At 39.2% G+C, this 24,561-nt stretch overlaps 1 protein-coding gene across 1 annotated transcript in view; it reads left to right on the forward strand.

Annotated features, from left to right (window-relative positions):
- anln (anillin, actin binding protein) overlaps positions 1-24,561 on the forward strand; it is a 68,629-nt gene that overhangs the window by 13,964 nt on the left and 30,104 nt on the right. Inside the window, exons 4-10 of the mRNA XM_073024049.1 lie at positions 6,915-7,261; positions 8,395-8,647; positions 9,988-10,181; positions 11,399-11,497; positions 12,879-13,053; positions 18,953-19,090; positions 23,151-23,398. Coding sequence (XP_072880150.1) covers positions 6,915-7,261; positions 8,395-8,647; positions 9,988-10,181; positions 11,399-11,497; positions 12,879-13,053; positions 18,953-19,090; positions 23,151-23,398 — 1,454 coding nt within the window. The remainder of the gene's footprint in view (positions 1-6,914; positions 7,262-8,394; positions 8,648-9,987; positions 10,182-11,398; positions 11,498-12,878; positions 13,054-18,952; positions 19,091-23,150; positions 23,399-24,561) is intronic.

The following is a 24,561-nucleotide window of genomic DNA, read 5'->3' on the forward strand; positions in this document are numbered from 1 at the left end:
ACTAATGGCACTTTAAATCATCCTAAGATGCCTCAATGAGCAGTTTTAAAAGAGTAAAAAAAATAAAATTGAACCCAAGACATGATAGGAGATGATAGGACAACTGACCAAGCTTGGTCAAATCAAGTTTCAAGGAATGTCTAAAATGAAGACAAATATGTAGAGATGTCTAAAGATGCACTTCCAGAATGTAGAGCATTAGCAGCTGGAAGATAGGGTTATGCATCATAGGACAAAGAAAATCTGTCTTGGGCAAAAGGCATGAACTTGAGGTTCATGTGGCAAGCAGCAAAAACAAAAATCTAAAAAGAAAATAAATAGTTTTGAATTTTTATCTTAGAAGTTAAGAAAATGTTATTCAAGTCTAACAGTGAAACTAAAAGAGAATTACCTAATTTTCCCAATATCTTGTATCCAGGACAGAATATATGCATACAGTTCTTGATTTGTCCAGGTCAAAGGAAAGAAGAACTTTGACATTTGTAATCATTGAGTGTCTTTTAGTCACATGAAGTTGCTCAGAGGATGGTACATCACATTGTAAGTTTATAAATGGGTCAGAAGTAATCTTGAGACGTGATTTGCCAAATGCTTGTGGAACGCTTTTGGAAAGGCTCACTGCAACACGTCAGGGGCACCACAGAACTGAACTGTTAGTGCTGCTCCTTCACAGCTTCAGGAATGTGGGTTCAGTCCTGACTTTGGGTGTTGTCTGCACATTCTTTGACAATGTTGATTTTCTCTGTCATCCCAAAAGTATGTTGTAGGTTAATTATCTACTATGTTACTCCTTAGAATAGGCTAATGTCAAAACAAATCAAAGGGGAAATAATGGACCCAATGGAAAAGAAGGTTTCAGCGATAGAGGGATTAATAAGGAAAAAGTGAACAGGACTGGTTGGATTTCTACCCAGAAGTGTTTTATCACTTTAAGTACAACACACCAGGAGATTTGTTCTTTGCTTCCAAATATGTGCATCATAATTGCTGTATAAATTCTCTGCCCTGAAAAATTGGGCGTCATAGTAGTGTAGTGGTTAACACAGTGTTCTACAATACTAATGACCGGGTTCAATTCTTGCTGCTGCCTGAAAGGAGTTTCTATGTTCTCCCCATGACCTCATGGGTTTCTCTCGGTGCTCTGGCTTCCTCCTACAGTCTAAAGACCTACCGGTTGGTAGGCTAATTGGTCATCGTAAAGTGTCCTGTGATTAGGCTAGGCAAGGTGCCTACTGAAGGGCTGGAAGGGCCTATTCCGTGCTGTATCTCAATAAGTAAATTAATAGAATTTATTTCTATTTGTGACAGACTTCTTTTCAATACTGAAATTTCCTCGGTCTTAGTTTTTTTTAACATCTTGCTTCTATAATAGATTTTGTAAGTGAATGAGTTTTAAAAAACTTGCTTATTTGTTTCTGTCTATGAAATTTCAATATAACTGCTCAGTCTAGTTAATGACATCACTAATAAATGCCATGAATCCCTTTAGTCCTGTCGCTAAGATGGAAATAGCACTGAATTGGGGGGGGGTGGGGGGGAGGAGAGTAGTGGGGGAGTGCATTCTAGATTGGAAAAGTACAGTTCCTCCCAGGGTTACAAGCATTCAACTCGTGCTGGTATTACAAAATCACTTCTTTAACAAGTAAAAATAGAACATGTCAACCACCAGAGGGCTCTGCACCCTAGTGCTAATACGCAGGGTGATTGATAAGTTCGTGGCCTAAGGTGGAGAGGAGTCAATTTTAGAAAACCTATCACATTTATTTTTCAACATAGTCCCCTCCTATATTTACACACTTAGTCCAGCGGTTGTGGAGCATACGGATCCCTTCTTTGTAAAAGTGGTCCACAGCAGGGGTGATTGATAAATTTGTGGCCTGAGGTAGAAGGAGATGAGTTTAACAGTTCTTGTTACATGCACATGCAGTTCAACTCTGAGTGATTATGCAGAAAGTTTGAAGTTAATAACTCATCAGGAGTGATTGATAAGTTCGTGGCCTAAGGTAGAAGGAGATGAGTTATTAACTTTAAACTTTCTGCATAATCACTCAAAGAGTTGAACTTCATGTGCATGTAACGAGAACTGTATAACTCAACTTCTTCTACCTTAGGCCTTAAACTTACCAATCACCCATGCTGTGGACACTTCCTGGAGGTCCAAGATCCATATGTTCCACGACTACTGGACTAAGTGTGTAAATGTAGGAGGGGTCTATGTTGAAAAACAAATGTGCTAGGTCTTCTAAAATCGACTCCTTCTACCTTGGGCCATGAACTTATCAATCATCCCTCGTATAATATCTTTGAGTGTCTTAAGTATCTTTTAATGTACTATCTAATACAAGGGGCAGCATGGTATGTAGTGGTTAGCACAATGCTTTACAGTACCAGCGATCTGGTTTCAATTCCCACCATTGCCTGTAAGGAGTTTGTACATGAACACATACGTTTCATCTGGATGCTCTGGTTTCTTGCTACAGTCCAAAGGTGTACTGGTTGGTAGGTTAATTGGTCATTGTAAATTGTCCTGTGACTAAGCTAGGATTAAATTGGGGGGTTGCTGGGCGGAATGGCTCGAAGGGCTGGAAGGGTCTATTCTGCGCTGTATCTCAATAAATAAATATTACCGGTACTTGTAATAGTTCCGGATGCAGATGAACTGCAGTACTATTCTTTGGAATAGTATTTGAGTTGAGGCAAATTATAAAAATACTTTACATGGACTACATTCGCTCCCACCGCACTCAACAGTAGTATAGTAAGGTCAAAGGTATTGGGGTAGTGCTACAATGGACAATAGTGCCACTTCTATCATTGATCATATTTTTTCTCTTTCATCATTATTCCTCAGTGGAAGAATCTTTACAGAGGAAAAAAATGGGCTGCTCATCCTTGCAGGAGCAAAAAAAATCATTTGCCTAGTAAAAGGGGGAGACTTGACAATTTAAGGGAGGGTTCTAAACAACAAAGTATGATGATAAAAGGAACAACCATTGCTTTTGAGAAGGGAGAAGAGCAAAGACATGCAAAGTTAAAATGGTGAGGATTTTCCCCTCTATCTCCAGATAATTCATATTTGTCAGAGGATTGAACTTCTGAAAAATCTGGTGAAAAAACAACTGTTAGGGCATTACATAACACTGATATTGCAAGAATTTGTGAATAACTGAAGGCAATCATCTCATTCAATATGAAAATGGTTAGTAACCTTCTAGTGTCCTTTCAATTTTGCCAATATAACGTCTTAGAGTGGCTTGAATATAATGGCTTTTAATCTGCCAACTAATATAGCTTGTAATAGGATTGAGATGAACTGCAGTAAAATACTTTGGAATGTATTTGAGATAAGTTTTTAAAATATACTTTACCCCTCCCCCCATGTTTAACTGCTCTATAAGGTCAAATGTCTTTGGGGAGTGTTTCAATGGACTGTAGAGAAGTCTTTGATATATTGGACACAAAGGGGTGAAATGAATAAAATGGCCTTAAGAGGGTATTGTGCCAAGGGACAATTTTGGAAGATGAGGGTTATGAATTCAATGCACTGAAGCTGCAGCACAGCTCTTCAGTAGAGCTCAGTGAGCATTTAATTCGTTCTTTAGATATGATGTTACTAATAAAATCAGCATCTGTAGTAGTACTTGAAGATGGTCCCAAGCTGCCTTGTTGAATCACTGCAAGAGTACCAGAATTTTGACCAATTCACTGTGAGAAATGGCAATATTGTCCATATTGCAATATGGTTCTTGTAATAATCACATTGGATTGTGGGAGAGGAAATGTTTTTTAAAAATGTATACTGTATAAAGACTACAATCAACATATTTTTCAGCAACTGTGTGTCAAGCTAGGTTGTAAAGCGAGGCATTATTGAACTTTCAGCACATCTTGTAATTTCCATGATTTAATGTAACAGAGGCATCACTACTCTAAAAAATCATACTGTTATAAATCTTAGCATCCGTAGCGAAATTAAGGGCAACCATACCAAAAGAAAACTGGCTATAGTCAGTATTAAAAGGAAGCTGATGCCTTTTTTAAAACATGGACATAAATACCTTACATACTTACGGTAATAGAGGCTGAAATGGCAAGCACAAGAGGGCATAGTTTTAAGATGCTTGGAAGTAGGTACAGAGGAGATGTCAGGGGTAAGTTTGTTACGCAGAGAGTGGTGAGTGCGTGGAATGGGCTGCCGGCAGTGGTGGTGGAGGCGGAAATGATAGGGTCTCTTAAGAGACTCTTGGATGGATACCTGGAGCTTAGAAAAATAGAGGGCTATGGGTAAAGCCTATGTAGTTCTAAGGTAGGGACATGTTCGGCACAGCTTTGTGGGCCAAAGGGCCTGTATTGTGCTGTAGGCTTTCTATGTATACTTGAGCCTTTGTGATGTTCTTTTGTTTTGAAGTAATGGAAATTAAGAGTTTGGATGAACTGCAAAATCTAAGATACAAACTAATATTAGGATTTTTATCTTGTATTTCTTTATTACATAGAAAGAAGTGATTTCACCTATTAAGTCTGTTACTTCTCAGAATAATTCCATCAATCCTATTCACTCTTAGACCTCCTATTTTCTACAACTTTTTCTCTCACGCACGACCCAATGGACAAGGGAGAGCCAGTGGATGTAGTGTACCTGGACTTCCAGAAAGCTTTTGATAAAGTCCCACATAGGAGATTAGTGGGCAAAATTAGGGCACATGGTATTGGGGGCAGAGTACTGACATGGATTGAAAATTGGCTGGCTGACAGGAAACAAAGAGTAGTGATTAACGGGTCCCTTTCGGAATGGCAGGCTGTGACCAGTAGGGTACCGCAAGGTTCGGTGCTGGGACCGCAGCTGTTTACAATATACATTAATGATTTAGATGAAGGGATTAAAAGTAACATTAGCAAATTTGCTGATAACACAAAGCTGGGTGGCAGTGTGAAATGTCAGGAGGATGTTATGAGAATGCAGGGTGACTTGGACAGGTTGGGTGAGTGTGCAAATGTATGGCAGATGCAGTTTAATGTGGATAAATGTGAGGTTATCCACTTTGGTGGCAAGAACAAGAAGGCAGATTACTATCTAAATGGAGTCAAGTTAGGAAAAGGGGAAATACAACAAGATCTAGGTGTTCTTGTACATCAGTCAATGAAAGTAAGCATGCAGGTACAGCAGGCAGTGAAGAAAGCTAATGGCATGCTGGCTTTTATAACAAGAGGAATTGAGTAAAGAGGTCCTTCTGCAGCTGTACAGGGCCCTGGTGAGACCCCACCTGGAGTATTGTGTGCAGTTTTGGTCTCCAAATTTGAGGAAGGACATTCTTGCTATTGAGGGAGTGCAGCGTAGGTTCACAAGGTTAATTCCCGGAATGGCGGGACTGTCATATGTTGAAAGATTGGAGCGACTGGGCTTGTATACACTGGAATTTAGAAGGATGAGAGGGGATCTGATTGAAACATACAAGATTATTAAGGGATTGGACACACTGGAGGCAGGAAGCATGTTCCCGTTGATGGGTGAGTCCAGAACTAGAGGTAACAGTTTAAGAATAAGGGGTAGGCCATTTAGAACAGAGATGCAGAAAAACTTTTTCACCCAGAGAGTGGTGGATATGTGGAATGCTCTGCCCCAGAAGGCAGTGGAGGCCAAGTCTCTGGATGCATTCAAGAGAGAGTTAGATAGAGCTCTTATAGATAGTGGGGTCAAGGGGTATGGGGAGAGGGCAGGAACGGGGTACTGATTGTGTATGATCAGCCAGGATCACAGTGAATGGCGGTGCTGGCTAGAAGAGCCGAATGGCCTACTCCTGCACCTAATGTCTATTGTCTATTGACCCCTGATTCTTTCTCTACAGTAGTGGTTATTCACTGTAACCAATTTAACGTAACAGCTAGTATGTCTTTGGGATTTGGGATAGAACTTGAGCAGACATTGTGGTAATAAGGTGAATGTGCAAATTCCATACAGACAACATTAGTTTAGAATGTAATCTAGGTCTTTGAAGCCATGAAGCAGCTGTGCTGCCTGTAACTCCACGGAGTTGACTGTTAAAGAGAAAAGATTCGGGATTAAGTGCCTCATTTTTTTGTCTTAACTTTGTTTGACATGCTGTTTGTTTCATGACATGCAGGGGATGCACTGAATTGACGTAATTCATTTGTATCATTGTAGTCCATGCCACTTGAGGAAGGTCTTATTTTTTGTTTAGGTAATGAATAAGTTTTGAGGACACTGATACAGCAAACAAATTAAAGGAATGCTCAAGTTAAATCCTTTGGTGTTCCTCAGTTTATTAGTTGCAGAATTCAGCTTTTTCATGGGATTGATATGGAGGGCACCAAAATATTAGACAATGAAATGGGCTTTTAGGATCTAGATTATATAATTTGAGTGCAATTTTTGTCTCACTATGTTGAGAAATGTATCATTTTATTAGTGTGTGAAATAATAAAATGTGCCTTGCTGACAGCAGTGTTATGGTCAAAGGAGAAAATATTTGCTGGGAGCGAATTTTCACTTTAAAGTGGAACCACTCCCTCCTTGGAAAGCCAGAAATGAGAGGGATCTCAATGGACCTAAGAAAATTATTTTAAATTGCAGTCATTTCCTGAACTAAAAGTCTTAACCTTTTAGTTGGATGGGAATAATTTGTGTTAAAAATATTCTTCACTCTTCTTTTATGTATGCCAGAGACATAAAAATATACTGTTAATATCTTGATTAAACTTAGAAATGTGACAAAGGTGCAGTGTAACCTGGTGATAATTCTATTTATTATACTAGCTCTAGATTAGCAGAATTACATTAACGTTTTTACAAATCCTATCTGCTCAGGACATAATGTTCATTAATTACATATGTTAAAACAAAGATTCAGAACCTCAAGTATCTTCTTTTTTCATGATTTGCATCTTCACAACAGGTAATGAGATTGATTCACCTGTAACACCTACACAGTCATGGAAGCCTACTTCACCTCCACCTCAGCAGGCAGTAAGTACCATTGAGTCTAAAACTCCAGTTGGAAGGAAAGGACGGCTTGCAAATCTGGCTGCAGCAATTAACTCCTGGGACGATGACTTGAGCCATCCGATCATTAAGCATAACAAGCCACCAGGACAGCCTGGTACTGCTTGTTTACCAGCTTCCTCTGCAACGAACAAAGATCCTGCTACTACTGAAAGCTGCGGTATTATCCAGCAGGCTGTAATTTCCTCACAACGGCCTCTAGAAAATACAGTTAGTAAAACAACTTCTACCACCTTGCAGGTAAGTGAATTTGTTTGCAGTTAAGCTCAAATCCCAGAAGTAAATTGATTATTCTTTAAAATGTACATCTTGCTAATAGATGTTTTAGTATTTTCTAATTAGCTAGATCTGTGGTGTTTGCCTTTAACTGCTGCCCCATACTTTATGGCGATTTATGAGCTGATATCCTTAAAGAAATGCTTTTCTTTTCTCCCTGAATTATTTAAATAAGATGAGTTGCCTGTCCTCAGTCATGTATATTACTTGAGTACATGTTTGCCCATTTCCTTGAAATTGCCACAATGCATACCATGCCTTTTACGTATTTACATTTTGTTTGCACCAACTCCCTGCAATTTTATTGTTCCAATTACTGGTTTTAAAGATAACTCAAAGTAAATGCTGATTAAATTTTGACAATTAATGTAAGATTGAGTTGCCACCACACTTGAGGTTATTTATCCTCACTGGATGTCCTCCTATGGACTTTCTGACATGAAACTATTGACTAATTATCGATAATTGCTAGGTTTTTTTTTAATGTTTGCTGGATAGCAGCCTATTTGTAGCTTCCTGATTTAAGTCCAGTTACGTCACATATGGAGCTTGCATAGTAACCGGTAAATCACTACTGATAAAGTCCTGTAGTATAGTTAAAAATATGTAATGACTAGGAATGTACAATTTTTTTTAGTTTGAACATTTATGAAGAACAATCAATGCTAACATTTCCCAAATGCTCAGTTGCTACAGCCTCTTTACTAATAAGCAAAGCTCGGAACCTTTACCTCCATCTCAGCAGGCAGTAAGAATTTTTGAGTCTAAAGCTCTAGCTGGAAGGAAAGGACAGCGTGCAAATCTATTTGCCACAATTTTTTGGGATCCTTGGATCCCAAGTCACAAAGTAAAGCCTCCTTGACTAGAGAGTACTGTATTTCATGCATTGGTAGTCCAAGGTATGGGATGCTTCATTCAAATAACTATAAGAAGGTGTTACTTCAATCCACTGAAAAAAAAGTTGGAATTTCTGGAAAATTCAATATTGACTTTAAATGTATAGAAACTTGAGTAAAATCTCTGATAGCTGTTAATGAGAGATTTATGAATGAATATCAATATGCTATTCTAATTGTTCTGGGTAATTATTTTGTCAGGAATCAGCTCAGTCTAATAGTCATTTACCAAAGGTGATTCCACCCACCTCAAAGAGAACTCAAGAGAATAAGCCACCGTTACCTAAAGGGGCACTTGCCCCACCTCAACTCCAGCCAGGTCCGACAAAAACTGAGAAGACACAATCATTAGCAACAAGACTGATAAGTTCCCAGAGTCAGAGTGAGTTTAAAGATCAACCAAAGAGAGATACAGTTGCTCAGGCTCAGCCTGGAAATAGCTTGACCACCCCAGGTAAGATAGTTTCCAAAAGATTTTAAGATATGGTTGAAAGGAACAAATTATCTGAAGATATTTGCCTCGTGCAAATAATTAATTTGACTTTCTTTTTTAGAATTTGCATATTTAATAATTAGCTTTGTAATTTAACTGTTTTCTGTGTTCTACAATCTTTGCCCATATTGAATGCTTGAGTTGAAAAGCCTCCAATTGGCTCACTGCCTGGGAAGATTATGTTGCTACGGATTGGTGATCACATTTGGATGGTGGCTTGCTTCAGTTCTGTGTAGGGAAGCATTGTTACATTTGTACAGGGTACTAGTGAGGCCACACATCAGCTCCAGCTGATAGAAAGTGTTGACAGAGAGATACAGCAATGAAATGGGGCTTTTGGCCCACTGAGACCGTGTCAGCAATCAACCATCAACACCTAAAATTCTCCCCACATTCTCATCAAGTCCCCCTGATTTTACTACTCACTTATACACTCGGGACAATTTACAACTACCGTACTAATTAACGAACCAACGGGCACATCTTTGGGATGCGGGAGGAAACTGGATCTGGGACTCCATGGCTGCAGGGACTCCATGCAAGGTCAAGTTTGAAAGTGGGTCACTGGCACAACGACATAACAATCATCACCTGTGTCACTCTGTTGCCCCAAATTGTACTCTGTACAATTTTGGTCCCCATATTTTAAAAAAGATAATACTGCATTGGAAACAGTCTAAAAGAAATGTACTATATTAATTTCTGTGATGGCTTGGCTTCTGAGTGGCAAAAGAATTTAGATCTATATTATTTGGAGTTTGGAAGAATAAGAGGTGATCTTATTATAATGTAAGATCATTAGGGGGTGTGACAGGGTTTATTTTGAGGTGTTTTTACAAGTGAGAATCCCAAATAAGGAGACATTGTTAAAAGATTTAGGCGGGCATTTTCAACTGAGGTGCATAACAACTTCTTGTAGAGAGTGATGACTTTCTGGATTTCTGTACTTCAGAGGGTTATGCATACTGATCATTGCAAGTTTTTAAAGAGGAAATTGATACATTTTAAAGTTAAAAAAAATAAAGGGCTACAGGAAATGTAAACAATGCTTTCAATGGACAATTAACTTTAGGATCAACATCATATCAGTTACTTTTGAGGAAATGTATGTGGTGCATCCACTTAAAAGAAAAGTTAGTTGCTTCTTACATTTGATAAATTATTTCTGTTTAAAATTTGGTAGTTATAAAGCTAAGTTTAAAGACATGCAATGTATTTGGAATATTGGGTGCACTTGATGCATTTTTCACCTGTTGTTGGATTATGAAGTGACACGCTTCTTATTTTCAAATAACTTGAAGGTGGTTCAGGAGTGAAATCTTTTCTGGAACGTTTTGGTGAGCGCTGCCAACAACACAGTGGGGCAAGTCCTACGCCATCCACTCCTGGACAGAGAACTCCCAATGTTACTCCCAGCACTAAAGCAATCCAGGAGCGGCTACTTAAACAGCAGGAGCTTTCCAGTACAGCAAATCTAACTCAGCAGCTTAAACAGGTCTGAATTAGGGACTTTACTCTAGATTCTATCTTTGCTTCTAGATGAAGACCACAATGTCTCAGCCTATGTTTGAGCTTGGGGGTGGGGCTGCGCAGTGGAGTGGAGAAAAAAGCCTGCATATTTGAAACCCCATCCATTAGTTTGAAAATCTCAAAAGACTTAAAAATACTTTACCGACTATATAATCAGTTTTTCTTATGTTAATATTTGCTTAAGCAATAGCTGCACATATTAGTCAAAAAGGTTGTCAAGCCAAGGGGTGGTGGTGGGGACAAGCTCCCACTACCTAAAAGTGCTCCTCACAGCATGCGCCTCAAATAGCCTCTGACAACCAAGTCCAACTCCTGGCCTTCTCGTGTGGCTTAGCCTCTAAGCCCAGCGGAACTGTTTCTACTGACAGGAGAAGGGGCGAAGGCGGGTCCTGGCGCCTTAAAATCAGTGCTTCGGGTGGATGGAGCTCGTCAGCCTGGGAAGGCAATCCATCTAAGAGGGGGAAAACGCTGCTTTCAAACTTCCACTGCCTTATGGCCACACCCACTCATGGGAGAGGCTTCGGGAGTAAACTCTGAGGACAAATCCGGAGCTGGAGTCCCTAAGGCAGTCCGACGTTGCCTTCAACCTCGTTCTGGTAACTCCTGCAACGTCACTGGCAAGCTGTCCCTTGGACAACATCGGTGTCGTGGAGAGGGGAGACTCACTGCATGGGCAACTGCCAGTCTTCCATACAACCTTGCCCAGGCCTGCATCCTGGAGAGGATACTCCAGCAGACTTTCCAGGCGCAGATCCATGGAATCGCATGCCACAATATTAGTCAAAACGATAATTGAAAGTAAAGCTATTTTAGTAGTTTTGTATCTACATACCATCAGCTTTAGGATGCTGTACCTTTGCATGTGCTAAAAGAGCAAAATTTAGTGGGAGAAATATACAACTTCTCTCCTCAATTTTCAATGTATAATATGAATTTAAATTTAAATTTGGGCATTTCTGTAGCAGAAGAGTGCTCTATAAAAATTTTTAAAATGCCTATTTCAAAAACATTTTAACTCAGTTGAACTTTGTTTTATTAATTCTGGTTGCATAATTAACATTGTGATTTTTCTTAACATTAAGGACTGTTATTCTGAAATGATTTTTGAATTCCATCTACAGCATTTTGAATATACCTGATATGTTCCCTCTTTATGACTTTGCTATTATAATTGTATTTTAGGAGCGTGAAAAAGAGCTGGAAGGTATTCGTAATCGGTTTCAGAGAAACAACTTGTGGAGTGCTGATAAGAAAGAAAATTGTTCTAACAGTCTGCGTGAGGTATGTATGTGACTCTTTTTCTAAAAAAGAGCTGCATAGTGATGAGAGATGCCATGACACTTGACTCTTCTGAGACGAGTAGAGAGTCATGGCATCAGTCTTGCAACCACTAATTTAATTTGCAGATGGTACTAGCTTGCGTTACCCAATCTTAACTGATGAACTTTCAGATGTTTCTTAAATTTAGGTCTGAAATCAGACTCTTGATGAGCCAGCACAATAATGATTTGCAATGTTTGTTTCAGTATATTTAGATTTTTAGAAAATTGCTAAGCACTTTTAAGAAACTTGTTGATGTTAATTTTGTTAATAAATGATTTTGTAGGGTTAGTGTTCTTAAAAAGAAGTCCTGGGTATCAATTTAACAATAGCAAGTTGCATTTTATAGCACAATTTCATGTAACAAAATAGCACAAACTTTATATAATTATTTTTGTCACTGAAACATGAGAAAATACTAGGATGCTAAAAGGTAATTTTTAAATGTTGTTATAGAAAGAGAAAGGAGGAATATTTTGGGGAATTAATTCTGGAACAGGATGAAAACAGCTGAAACATCACCATCAGGGTGATGTAAAACAAAATAGTGATCTGCGAGGCTAAAAATACCAAACTGCTGGAATTAGAGCAATATGACTGCAGAAAGCTACAGAGATGATGAGGACAGCAGAATTTTCACAATTTGAAAATTAAATCGAGAATTTTAAAATCCCAAACAATTGCTTGACTGATCCAGCAAAGGTCCATGGTCTGTGCTAATGGTGAATGGGACTTGCTGCAAGTTATTATACGAGCAAGAGTTTAGATGATCAAAGTTTGCCAAATTTTGATTTGATATAAAATATAATAATTTCCAACTGGTTAGGCATTCTAGTCTGATCATGCCATATAACTTAAAAAAATTACCAGCTGCAGATTTAATATTATCTTATTATTAAATTGTTGCTTAATGTTTAGAAGATCTGCTTCAATTTTCATTGTTAATCTGAGCCTTGGCTCACAACTTTGGGCTACTTCAAGGCAGACATCATCTGATGTTGTCAGAGATTCAAAAATCTTTTGTGTGAAAACAAAGCATATTGGAAGTTTTACTTTCTTAGTGAAATTGAGTCTGTTCATTTGATATTTTACATAAATTTGCCATTTAAAACAGAACATATCATAGGGTTTTGAGTGAAGTATGCTCTGTTATTGTGATTGTTATTCCAAGTCTGTGAGATGTAATGGTTAAACCAGAGGATTTGCAGTACTGATCTTGGTTGAGAGAAGTGATCATGTACTGTATATTTCAGTAAATATAAACCTGTAATATTTCATATTCCATTTGTAAATGAGAGCGTATGGAGGAGTTAATTGTGTCTGCTTTAAAATTTTAAAATAGGAGTCCAGTGAGCCCCTCTTTAGGTCATCTGAGCAGAGGACTGAAGAAGTTTATAGAACCCAGATGAGTACCGTGCAGCATTCACCTCAATCAATATTGGAACCAAACACAAAGTCTACATTAACAGAGGCGCTTAAGCCATCTGCTGTGAAAATATCTAGCACAGAATCAGCAGGTATAAAACTTTATTCAAATAAATTAGTTGTTTAATTCCATATTAATTTTGAGAACTGACCAATTAATCTATCAGGCACGAGGGAAAACAAACATTTGCACCAGGTGCGTCGAGCTGCAGCTCCACGGGGAACTGGAGATACAGCTCAATGACCTTCGTCTGGTCAGAGAGAGTGAGGAGGTGCCAGAGAGGAGCTATAGGCAGGTAGTCATTCTGCGGCCTGGGGAGACAGATAAGTGGGTAATGGTCATGAGAGGGAAGGGCAAGAAGCAGATGCTAGAGAGTACCCCAGTGGCTGTCCCCCTTAACAATAAGTACACCTGTTTGAGTACTGTTGGGGGAGACAGCCTACCTGGGGGAAGCAACAGTGGTCACATCTTTGGCACAGAGTCTGGCCCTGTGGCTCAGAAAGGTAGGGAAAGGAAGAGGATGGCAGCAGTGATAGGGGACTCTATAGTTAGAAGGTCAGACAGGTGAATCTGTGGACGCGGGAAAGAAACGCAGATGGTAGTTTGCCTCCCAGGTACCAGGGTCCGGGATGTTTCTGATCGCATCCATGATATCTTGAAGTGGGAAGGTGAACAGCCAGAGGTCGTGGTACATATTGGTACCAATGACATAGGCAGGAAAAGGGAGGAGGTCCTGAAAGCAGACTACAGGGAGTTAGGAAGGAAGTTGAGAAGCAGGACCACAAAGGTAGTAATCTCAGAATTACTGCCTGTGCCACGTGACAATGAGTATAGGAATAGAATGAGGTGGAGGATAAATGTGTGGCTGAGGGATTGGAGCAGGAAGCAGGGATTCAGATTTCTGAATCATTGGGACCTCTTCTGGGGCAGGTGTGACCTGTACAAAAAGGACGGGTGGGACCCATATCCTGGCGGGGAGGTTTGCAAAGGCTATTGGGGAGAATTTAATCTAGAATTGCTGGGGGGTGGGAACCGAAATGAAGTGACGGAGGAAAGGGAGGTTGGTTCACAAATAGAGAAAGCTTGGAGACAGTGCGAGAGGGGGGATAGGCAGGTGATAGAGAAAGGATGCACTCAGACCAATGGTTTGAGATGTGTCTATTTTAATGTGAGGAGTATTATGAATCAAGCAAATGAGCTTAGAGCGTGGATCAGCACTTGCAGCTATGAAGTTGTTTGGCCATTACAGAGATGTGATGGTGCAGTGGCAGGAATGGCTACTTCAAATGCCAGGCTTTAGATGTTTCAGAAAGGACAGAGAGGGAGGCAAAAGATGTGGGGGTGTGGCACTGTTGATCAGAGATAGTGTAACGGCGCATGTTCAGGGGATATTTACATGGGGTTCTGCATAGATACATTCCAATGAGACAGGAAGAGGATGGTAGGGTACAGGAACCGTGGTGTACAAAGGCTGTTGTAAATCTAGTCAAGAAAAGAAGAACTTACAAAAGGTTCAAAAAACTAGGTAATGATAGAGATCTAGAAGATTATAAGGCTAGCAAGAAGGAGCTTAAGAATGAAATTAGGAGAGCCAGATGCGGCCATGAGAAGGCCTTGGCAGACAGGATTAAGGAAAACCCCAAGGCATTCTACAAGTATGTGAAGAACAAGAGGATAAGACGTGAGAGAATAGGACCAATCAAGTGTGACAGTGGAAAAGTGTGTATGAAACTAGAGGAGATAGCAGAGGTACTCAATCAATAATTTGCTTCAGTATTCACTATGGAAAAGGATCTTGGCGATTGTAGGGATGACTTGCAGTGGACTGAAAAGCTTGAGCGTGTAGATATTAAGGAAGAGGATATGCTGGTGCTTTTGGAAAACATCAAGTTGGATATGTCACCAGGACTGGATGGGATTTACCCCAGGCTACTGTGGGAAGTGAAGGAGGAGATTGCTGAGCCTTTGGCAATGATCTTTGCATCATCAATGAGGATGGGAGAGGTTCCAGAGGATGTTCCCTTATTCAAGAAAGGGAGTAGGGATAGCCCAGGAAATTATAGACCAGTGAGTCTTACTTCAGTGGTTGGCAAGTTAATGGAGAAGATCCTGAGAGGCAGGATTTATGAATATTTGGAGAGGTACAATATGATTAGGAATAGTCAGCATTGCTTTGTCAAAGGCAGGTCGTGCATGATGAGCCTGATTGAATTTTTTGAGGATGTGACTAAACACATTGATGAAAGTAGAGCCGTAGATGTAGTGTATATGGATTTCAGCAAGGCATTTAATAAGGTACCCCATGCAAGGCTTATTGAGAAAATAAGGAGGCATGGGATCCAAGGGGTCATTGCTTTGCGGATCCAGAACTGGCTTGCCCACAGAAGGCAAAGAGTGGTTGTAGATGGGTCATATTCTGCATGGATGTCGGTCACCAGTGGTGTGCGTCATGGATCTGTTCTGGGAGCCCTACTCTTGGTGATTTTTATAAATGACCTGGATGAGGAAGTGGAGGGATGGGTTAGTAAATCTGCTGATGAGACAAAGGTTGGGGGTGTTGTGGATCGTGTGGGTTTCTGTCAGAGGTTGTGTGTGTGCCCTTAACTCCTGGTGGATTCGTCGGGGCGCCGTCATGACAAGATTTTGCACCGATCTTTTTGGTGATTGTTCATCATACGGCTTGTCTTGGGCATCTGAAACCTGGCAGAGTCCATCCCTCTCCAGGTTTTTTGAGCCGGCTAGATTCAAAGTCGGGAGCCTTCTCTCCAAAGTCCGGCGCTGATGTCTCTATGTCACCAGTCAGAGGTTACAGCAAGACATTGATGGGATGCAAAACTGGGCCGAGAAGTGGCAGATAGAGTTCAACCCAGATAAGTGTGAGGTGGTTCATTTTGGTAGGTCAAATATGATGGCAGAATATAGCGTTAACGGTAAGACTTTTGGCAGTATGGAGGATCAGAGAGATCTTGGGGTCCGAGTCCATAGGACACTCAAAGCTACTATGCAGGTTGACTCTGTGGTTAAGAAGGCATATGGTGCATTGGCCTTCATCAGTCGTGGGATTGAGTTTAAGAGCCGAGAGGTAATGTTGCAGCTATATAGAAGCCCTGGTCAGACCCCACTTGAAGCACTGTGCTCAGTTCTGGTCGCCTCACTACAGGAAGGATGTGGAAACTATAGAAAGAGTGCAGAGGAGATTTACAAGGATTTTGCCTGGATTGGGGAGCATGCCTTATGAGAATAGGTTGAATGAACTCGACCTTTTCTCCTTGGAGCGACGGAGGATGAGAGGTGACCTGATAGAGGTGTATAAGATAATGAAAGGTGTTGATTGTGTGGATAGTCAGAGGCTTTTTCCCAGGGCTAAAATGGCTAGCACAAGAGGGCATAGATTTAAGGTGCTTGGAAGTAGATACAGAGGAGATGTTAGGGGTAAGTTTGTTATGCAGAGAGTGGTGAGTGCATGGAATGGGCTGCCAGTGGCAGTGGTGAAGACAGAAATGATAGTGGCTTTTCAGAGACTTCTGGATGGGTACGTGGAGCTTAGAAAAATAGAGGGCTATGGGTACTCCTCAGTAGTTCTAAGGTAAGGACATGTTTGGGCCAAAGGGCATGTATTGTGCTGTAGGTTTTCTATGTTTCTACTTGTGCTCACCCCAGGATTATTCCCAAGTCTCTCAAGAACAAGGTTACAAAACCTTAAAATAAATGTACGAGTTGGTAATTGTGCGATATATTTAAAAAAGTAGAGGTCTATTTTGGTTCATCTGGCTTTTTTCAAGTATAAAGTATCATGATGATTCTCTTTTTGGCAACTAATTTTAATTTTGTCAGGTTGTAATTGTTCTTGGGTAGTTTGCTTTCAAGTATTAAAATTCTTCGTGTTAATAGCTAAATTAAAAAGCATCTCTTTGTATATTAGTATGAGACCTTTTACAACCTTGCTGAATTTGGAAAGCTTAAAGATGTATCTTTGTCTTTTACCGTTCAGCAGCTTGGAAAAAAGATTTTAAAATGAGCCTTCTCTTTTCTGGTGTAAATATTCACATCTTATTCAGCACTGGAGTATGATTAGGATGAATAATCTGAAACACACCTTATTTAATAAAGATAAAACAAAAATAGTTCTTATATTTAAATTTTAACATTTTAGTAGAAACCTTTGACATGATCATTTCTGGTGCAGTTAGACAATAGTGCTTTCACCTTTAAAACACATCATTTCCAAAGTGAATTGCAAATATCAGAGCTTTTTTTTTTGCAGAAGCATAATTAAAGGAATAAAATTGCTTGTCTGCGATAGCATTGAACTACCTGAACTTGACAGATCTTGATTCAGTGGCATTGGAACTCAAAGATGACAGGAGACAGTACTCTGATGCTTGTGATTCAATGTTCTCCTATTCATAGGCTCGCGTCTTGTGCCAGTCACTTTTTTTTCATTTCTTCCCTCCTTGTTTCTTGACCCCCTCACCTTCACCCCCAACCCCCCCCCCCCACCCCCCACCTTTGATTTGGTTAATCCTAGCAGCACACACCTGTCCACATTTCCAACCCAGGCTCTGGGCATACAACTGGCCCACATTTTGTTCTCCTGAGGATAATGAATGAGCACAGAGGGCAGGGTCACAGTTATATTCAGCTTCCTGGCCTTGGGATCATTCCAAGCTGCTGTTCTGAAACATTTCTCAGTTTATTACTCAAGGCTGCATTATGTGAAATTTCTATATTAAAGTGAAGAAGCAGTGATATAATTTTCTTTCAGCACTCATAAGCAGGAGTATACAATGCAAAGTACTCCAGAGTGCAGGCATTCATTAGCTGCACTCATGCCCTTGCACATCCCCAGAAGATGGTTCTTCCTCAGCCTCTCCAGTTCCCTCTAATCCTTTAGGAGCACCGAGATAATACTTTAGCACAACTTTGCACTGGAAAACCTTTTTCCACCATTTAGAGATGCAGGTGAAAGCTGACATTGTATCCTAAGAACTTTGCAATTGAAGTTCGTCTTCTTTATGCAGCTTCCATGAACTATGTTGGGGTGTTTCATACTGCTGTTTTAATGCCAAGTAAAAACATGTAGCAATTACTGGGCTAAAGCCTTTTGAAAGCTTTAGCAGAAAATTGCTTCCATCTATAAGCACCCTCTTGCATTTTGAAGCTGTCGTTATAAGGTACGATATTTAGATATTTAGAATAGAAGTTATGATACTTAGAATGTGAATGGGTCATGATTCACTGTGCAAAGTGCTATTTTTTATGGCTGGGAAAGCATGTATTAACACATCTTTAAAGGGAATCAAAGATGATTCTTCACAACTGGTGATTTTAAAGTTATTTGTAATATCTTAAAATAAATGTGAAATGGCTGTATATGTCTAAATATCCAATGGTCTATCTGGTATGCATAAAACAGAATTATCTTAGTATTATATTCAAAGAATACAGTAGTGTTAATGAATTTGATAAAGTATGCACATCCAATTTCCAGTGTTCATGAAATGTTGAACAAAAGGTCGATGTTTCTTTTCAAGGAATTATCTAATTAATAAGAATTAGAGATGCCTGGGTATCACTGAGTATAGAAAGAAAATCCAACAGCGAAGGTGGGAGTTATTCATTATGACTTTACTGGATCTTTGAAAGAATTAGCTAATTGTTCCTATCCTCCTTTTAAAAATAATCCTCTTCAAAAGCATCTTCAAACTGACCAAAGAATCTTGTTCCACAACCTTAGGCAGGTTATAAGAAAATGTATTAATGTATCTTTATTTGTCTGAGTCTATAAGAATTAATTTGTTTGTACGCATTTTTCTTCATCTTCTTTTGATTTTGGATATTCTTGCTGTAAAATACAAATGGAATAATCAAAAATTCATTAAAAGCACTTGTATAATCAAAAAACTTGATTTTTAGGATATTTTAAATAGCTTGTGATTTTGTGATGTTACTTGGATTTCAACAGACTTTTTTGCCTTTCATTCTTATAGTTACTTTCAAAGAGCAAAATGCGAAGGAGATTCCTAATAACCGTGCTAATTTAAGCCCTTTCAAAAGGATATCCATTGTTAATGAACAGTTGCATATTGCTGTAGATAAAGGAGAAAAGGAGAATTACAATAGTACAGGTAAGAAGCCATTTCGTCTTGCAGCAAAAGTTTTAGAATCTCTGAAGTAGTAATTCATTTTGGAAAATTTAGTTGTACTAATATTTCTGAACTTTTAGCATCAGTTACTGATATACCATACTTAAATAAAAATTTAAAATTAGCTGTAAAATTTTTGAGGTACGAGCACTGCAGGCGAAATTGACATCCTTATCATTCGTAACTGGACAGGTAAGCTGCCTTAATGTATTATTGAAGATCTCTTGCTTTTCAGCATAAAACAATGAACCTTCTATTCAAGTGGGTAGATACAGAAATAGTTTAATAACTTGGCTGATAAATAGTGTGTTCAACTGTATAACTGGCCCTCAGTGCTGCATTGGAGTGTTAGACTCAGTTTTATGTTCTAGGCCCAGTCGTAAAAACTGAACCAGTGCCTTCAACCCATAGAGGCTGCTGCTGTGACCACAGTCTCAAAGCTGTTTCCAGATATTGATCAAGGCCACTCAATACAATAGAGTCATACAGCATAGATACAGGCCCATTTGTCTAACTAGTTCATGCTGATGACATCATCCTCTCAGGTAGTTCCAGTTGTCCACATTCAGCCCATAACCCTCTAAGCACTTCTGCTCTATGTACCTATCCAAATACTTCTACACTGTTTCAATTCTACCTGCCTCAACTGTGCTTCTGTCAGCTCAGTCCAGGTATTCACTACACTCTGTGTAAAGAAGTTGACTCTCATGTCTCTTAGCTCTCTCCTTTTTTTTAATCATGGACTCCCCATACTGGGGGAAAAGATTAGGACTGTCTATCTGACCTATAAGCTAACCTGTTCTGCTTAGTCACATCTACTGTACCTGGACCATATCCATTTAAATCCCTCTATCCATGTACTTATCCACACTTCTCTTGTATGTTACAATTGAACCTGCATCTACTACTTCTGCTGGCCCTTCCCTTAAATATTTCACCTTTCTCCATAAATCTGTAACCTCTAGTTCTAGTGTCACTTGACCTCAGGCGAAACTCTCATTGTTCCAAGGAACAAAGAATCAGCATGGTCAGCATCTCCCTATAACTCAGGCCTTCCAGTCCGGGCAACATCCTCGTAAATCTTCTCAGCATCCTCCAGCTTGGCAATATCCTTCCTGTGGCGGGATGACCAAAACTGTACACAATACTCAAAGTGTGGACTCATAAACAAGCAACACACACAAAATGCTGGTGGAACACAGCAGGCCAGGCAGCATCTATAGGGAGAAGCGCTGTTGACGTTTTAGGCCGAGACCCTTCGTCAGGACTAACTGAAAGGAAAGATAGTAAGGGATTTGAAGGTAGGAGGGGGAGGGAAAAATGCGAAATGACAGGAGAAGACCGGAGGGGGTGGGGTGAAGCTGAGAGCCAAAAAGGTGATTGACAAAAGGGATACAGATCTAGAGAAGGGAAAGGATCATGGGACGGGAGGCCTAGGGATAAAGAAAGGGGGAGGGGAGCACCAGAGGGAGATGGAGAACAGGCAGAGTGATGGGCAGAGAGAGAAAGGAAAAAAAAAGGGAGAAAATACTAAATATATCAGGGATGGGGTAAGAAGGGGTGGAGGGGCATTAACGGAAGTAAGAGAAGTCAATGTTCAAAACTCATAAACAACTTGTATGACTGCAACATAACGTCCCTGCTCCTAAACGCAATACCTGACTGATGAAGACCAACATGCTAATTCCCTTCTTCACCATCCTGTCTTCTGCATGACTGTTTTTGGGAACTGTGTGTTTATACCAGGTTCCTCTGTTCCATCATAATTATTAGTGCACTACTTTTCACTCTATTGTCTTACCCTGATTTGAATGTCCAAAATGCATCACCTCACACTTATCCGTTGAAATCTATTCCCTATTCCCCAGCCTATTTTCCTAATTGATCAAGATCTATTTGTAATTCATTGTAACCTGCTTCCTTATCAACAAGACCCCCTCAGTTTTGTATAATCAACAAATTTGATAATCGTGCATGAGCAACACTGGCCCCTGAGGCACCACATGAGTGATGGGCTTTGAGTTGGAGAGTCAGCCTTCAACCATCAACCTCTGCCTCTTATCATTGAGCCAATTCTCAATCTGTCTCACTAATTCCACCTGAATCTCATGTGACCTAATCTTCCGGGTGGACCTGCCATGATATTGTCAAAGGCCTTACTAAAGTCCATATAGAAAACATCTACTGCCTACCTTCATCTATCCCCTCTGTTACCTCTGAAAAATTCCAAATGATTTGTCGGATATGACTTCCATCCACAAAGACATTGACTATTCCTGATCAGACCTTGACTTCCAAGCCATGGTTGATCTTGTTCCTCAGAATTCCCTCCACTAGCTTCCCTACAACTGAACTCAGCCCACTGGCCCGTGCTTGCTGCTCTTCTTGGAAAAAATAGACCAATGTAGCCACACTGCACTCTTCTGGAACTTCACTTGTAGTTAACAACAAAGCAAATATTTTTATAAGGGACTCCATGATTTCTTCCCTGGCCTCCCATAAGATCTGGGGATATGCTTATTAGGCCGGGCAATTTGTTTCCCCTCCCCAGCTTAATGTGCTTCAAGGCTGCAATACCTCCTTCCTTAAAATATGCACATGTTTCAAGGCCTCACTACTATTACGCTCTTTTCTTTGTTAGCCATATGTTTCTATCTGGGCAGCAGCTTGTAATAGTCTTTGTGTTATGAAGAAGTTAGAGAAAAGCTGTTCATTATCACATATGAATGGAAATATTATGATTATTTTATTGCCCTATACTAATGATCAGGAGATGCAATTTTGAGTCCCACTGTGGCAAAAAGGGAGATTTATATCTGTAAATTAACTATGTGAGGTAAAAAGCTAGCATCACTTATGGGATGATTTATAAAATTCTGCATTTATTTATTTTTTTTTTAATTGTATATTTTGACTTCGTTTGCATATTGCTTGTTTGTCGTTGTGTTTAGTTTTTTATTGATTCTACTGTATATTTTTGTTCTACCGTGAATACCTGCAAGAAAATTAATCTCAGGATGGTATATGGTGACATGTACCCTCCATATACTTTGATAATGAATTTACTTTGAACTTTGAAGTTTTTGAACTTTGGATTATTTTACAAGACATCTGGTTCATTACTGCTCTTTTGGAAAATAAACCAGGCCTCTGACTCCAAATCCAAAGCAATCTAGTTGATAATATATGAAATAGCTGTGCACCATAATATAATAAAAATAAAGCTAGGTGGACCATCAGCATTGAACAAGCCGTAAGGTTTTCATAGAAGCGTCTTTTTGACCCTGTTTCTATTTCTTTGGTAAGTTTATCAATGGATTCCTCAATAAATTGAATCCATTGTCAATGCCCCGGCCTCTTCCTGTAAGAATCTCTGCCATAGTAGCAGGATGACCTACCCGAGGCAGTAACATAGAGGTATCTTATTTGGGATTCTTTACCTATGATTTTAGGTGAATGGCATCATCAGAGTTTGGGTAGAAAATCTACAGATAACACCATATCCTTCCTCAGTTGATGAATTGGTGTTCGTTCTTGAAAGGAAGAAATAGACTAAGCTGCAGATTTAGAAAGTTACATATGGCCAAGTGAGACAATGGATTAAGATGTTTTCATGCACAGCAGATTACATTTTTAACTGCATATGTATTAATGCTGAGAGATATTGATTTGAGTTGTGAAGTGGGAAGGAGAGCAAGTAGGTCATCTATTGAAATATCTTTAAAAATACATTTAAAATTATTCAAACATATAGAACTATGGAATTTCTGTCTACAGACTGTAAGTTAGAATAGATTCATAAAATGTATCTGTACTCAGTATGACAGCGCATTGGCAGCTCCATTTGAAACCATAATGTTAGCTGATGTGAGGAATACATTATCTTGAAAATCACTGAAGAATTTTGACAGTACACACATTTTGATCTGAATCGGGTCCTGCTTGTGAAATTGTTTCCCTTGTGTATATATTCTAAATGTTTGTAAACCAAGAGGTGCTGAAGTTGTTAGCTATTAATTTCATGTTGTTATCTTTCTGGCAGATAAAGTTGAAGTAGTACGTGAGATTGAGATGAGTGTTGATGAGATTAACAGTTCTGTGGTCATTAATGAACTGTTTGATGGCGTCTTGGAGGAAGATGAAGAAGAAGATGGTGGGATGAAGGAGATAAAGGTGTGCAACAAAGAAACTGAAAGTGATCTAGAGGAGAAAAATGATGAGTTAAACATATCCTCAATGTCACTCCTCACACCATTGGCAGAAACAGTTGATACAGTTACAAATCAAGAGGTGAGATTATAGTTTTGTAGATATTCTTCATTTGTGTATTTTTTTCCTCTTCTGGAGAATTCAATTATCTATAAAACCAACAGTCGTCAGTACTGGAAACTGGAACATCTTCTACATGCAGTGTACAACTTGAAAGCTCTCTGTATTGCTCAAGCATCACCCATTGCACCACTCCAATATACTGCAGTACCCTAGCCCCTTCTGTAGAAGAGCTGCAACAAATACACAAATGTAAAACTCACATTTTTCACTAGTGGTGCTTGTACCATGTGTATGGTTATCAATTTAACACCAAACATTTTGAACTCCTGGAATTTTACCTAAGAATATAGGAGGAAGTGCTGAATAATCAGAGGTGACGTCCTATGGTTAAATCAGAGTCATCTCTGATTTTTGAAAATAGATAAATAATATACAAAAATGCAGCAACCTGCAGACTGACTCTGCAGATCTGGATGTAAAGTTAATCTGAATTTAAAACAATGGGCTTTGCCAAGCTTAAGATTCTATTATTGGGTAATTAATATTTGATATTTAATATTTTGGACACAGGACTCGGTGGCAATACTAAGTCCACAATGGGTAAACTTGGAGTGTAAATCTGTACAAGGTTTTTCATTGGTTTCTATCTTAGGGTCTTCGCTTCCCTTTGTTCTTTCTAAACTGAGTAAACAAATGATTAACCCAATAATTAAATATACATTACAAATATGGTTTCTATTCTGTAAAATTTTTTGGTTTGAATAAGTTTATTTTATCAAGCCCTATTACATCTAACTTCTTTTTTCAGCCCTCTGTTACGGACCAAGCCTTTTTGTTATGGAAAATGAGGGGTATAACATGTTTTTGTGATTTATTTTTAGATAACTGTTCCACGTCCTTTGAACAGCTGCCTAATAAATATAATTTGCCTAAAGCCCTTTTGTTGATATTTACAAGTTAGAAATTTTTTGAATAATATGTTACAGTCTTTTCCGAATTCAAGCCCAATTGATATTACGGAAATTTTTTTAGGTTTATACCCTTATCAGAAGGGTTTAATAGCCATTATTTATGATATGATTATGAAAATACAGCCAGAGATATCAGATAAAATTAAGAATGAATGGGAAAAAGAAATTTAACTTCCCTTACCTACAGAGCAATGGGAGAAAATTTTACAA

The sequence above is a fragment of the Hemitrygon akajei genome, chromosome 20 (genome assembly GCF_048418815.1).
Source record: "Hemitrygon akajei chromosome 20, sHemAka1.3, whole genome shotgun sequence".
Classification (NCBI taxonomy): Eukaryota; Metazoa; Chordata; class Chondrichthyes; order Myliobatiformes; family Dasyatidae; genus Hemitrygon; species Hemitrygon akajei.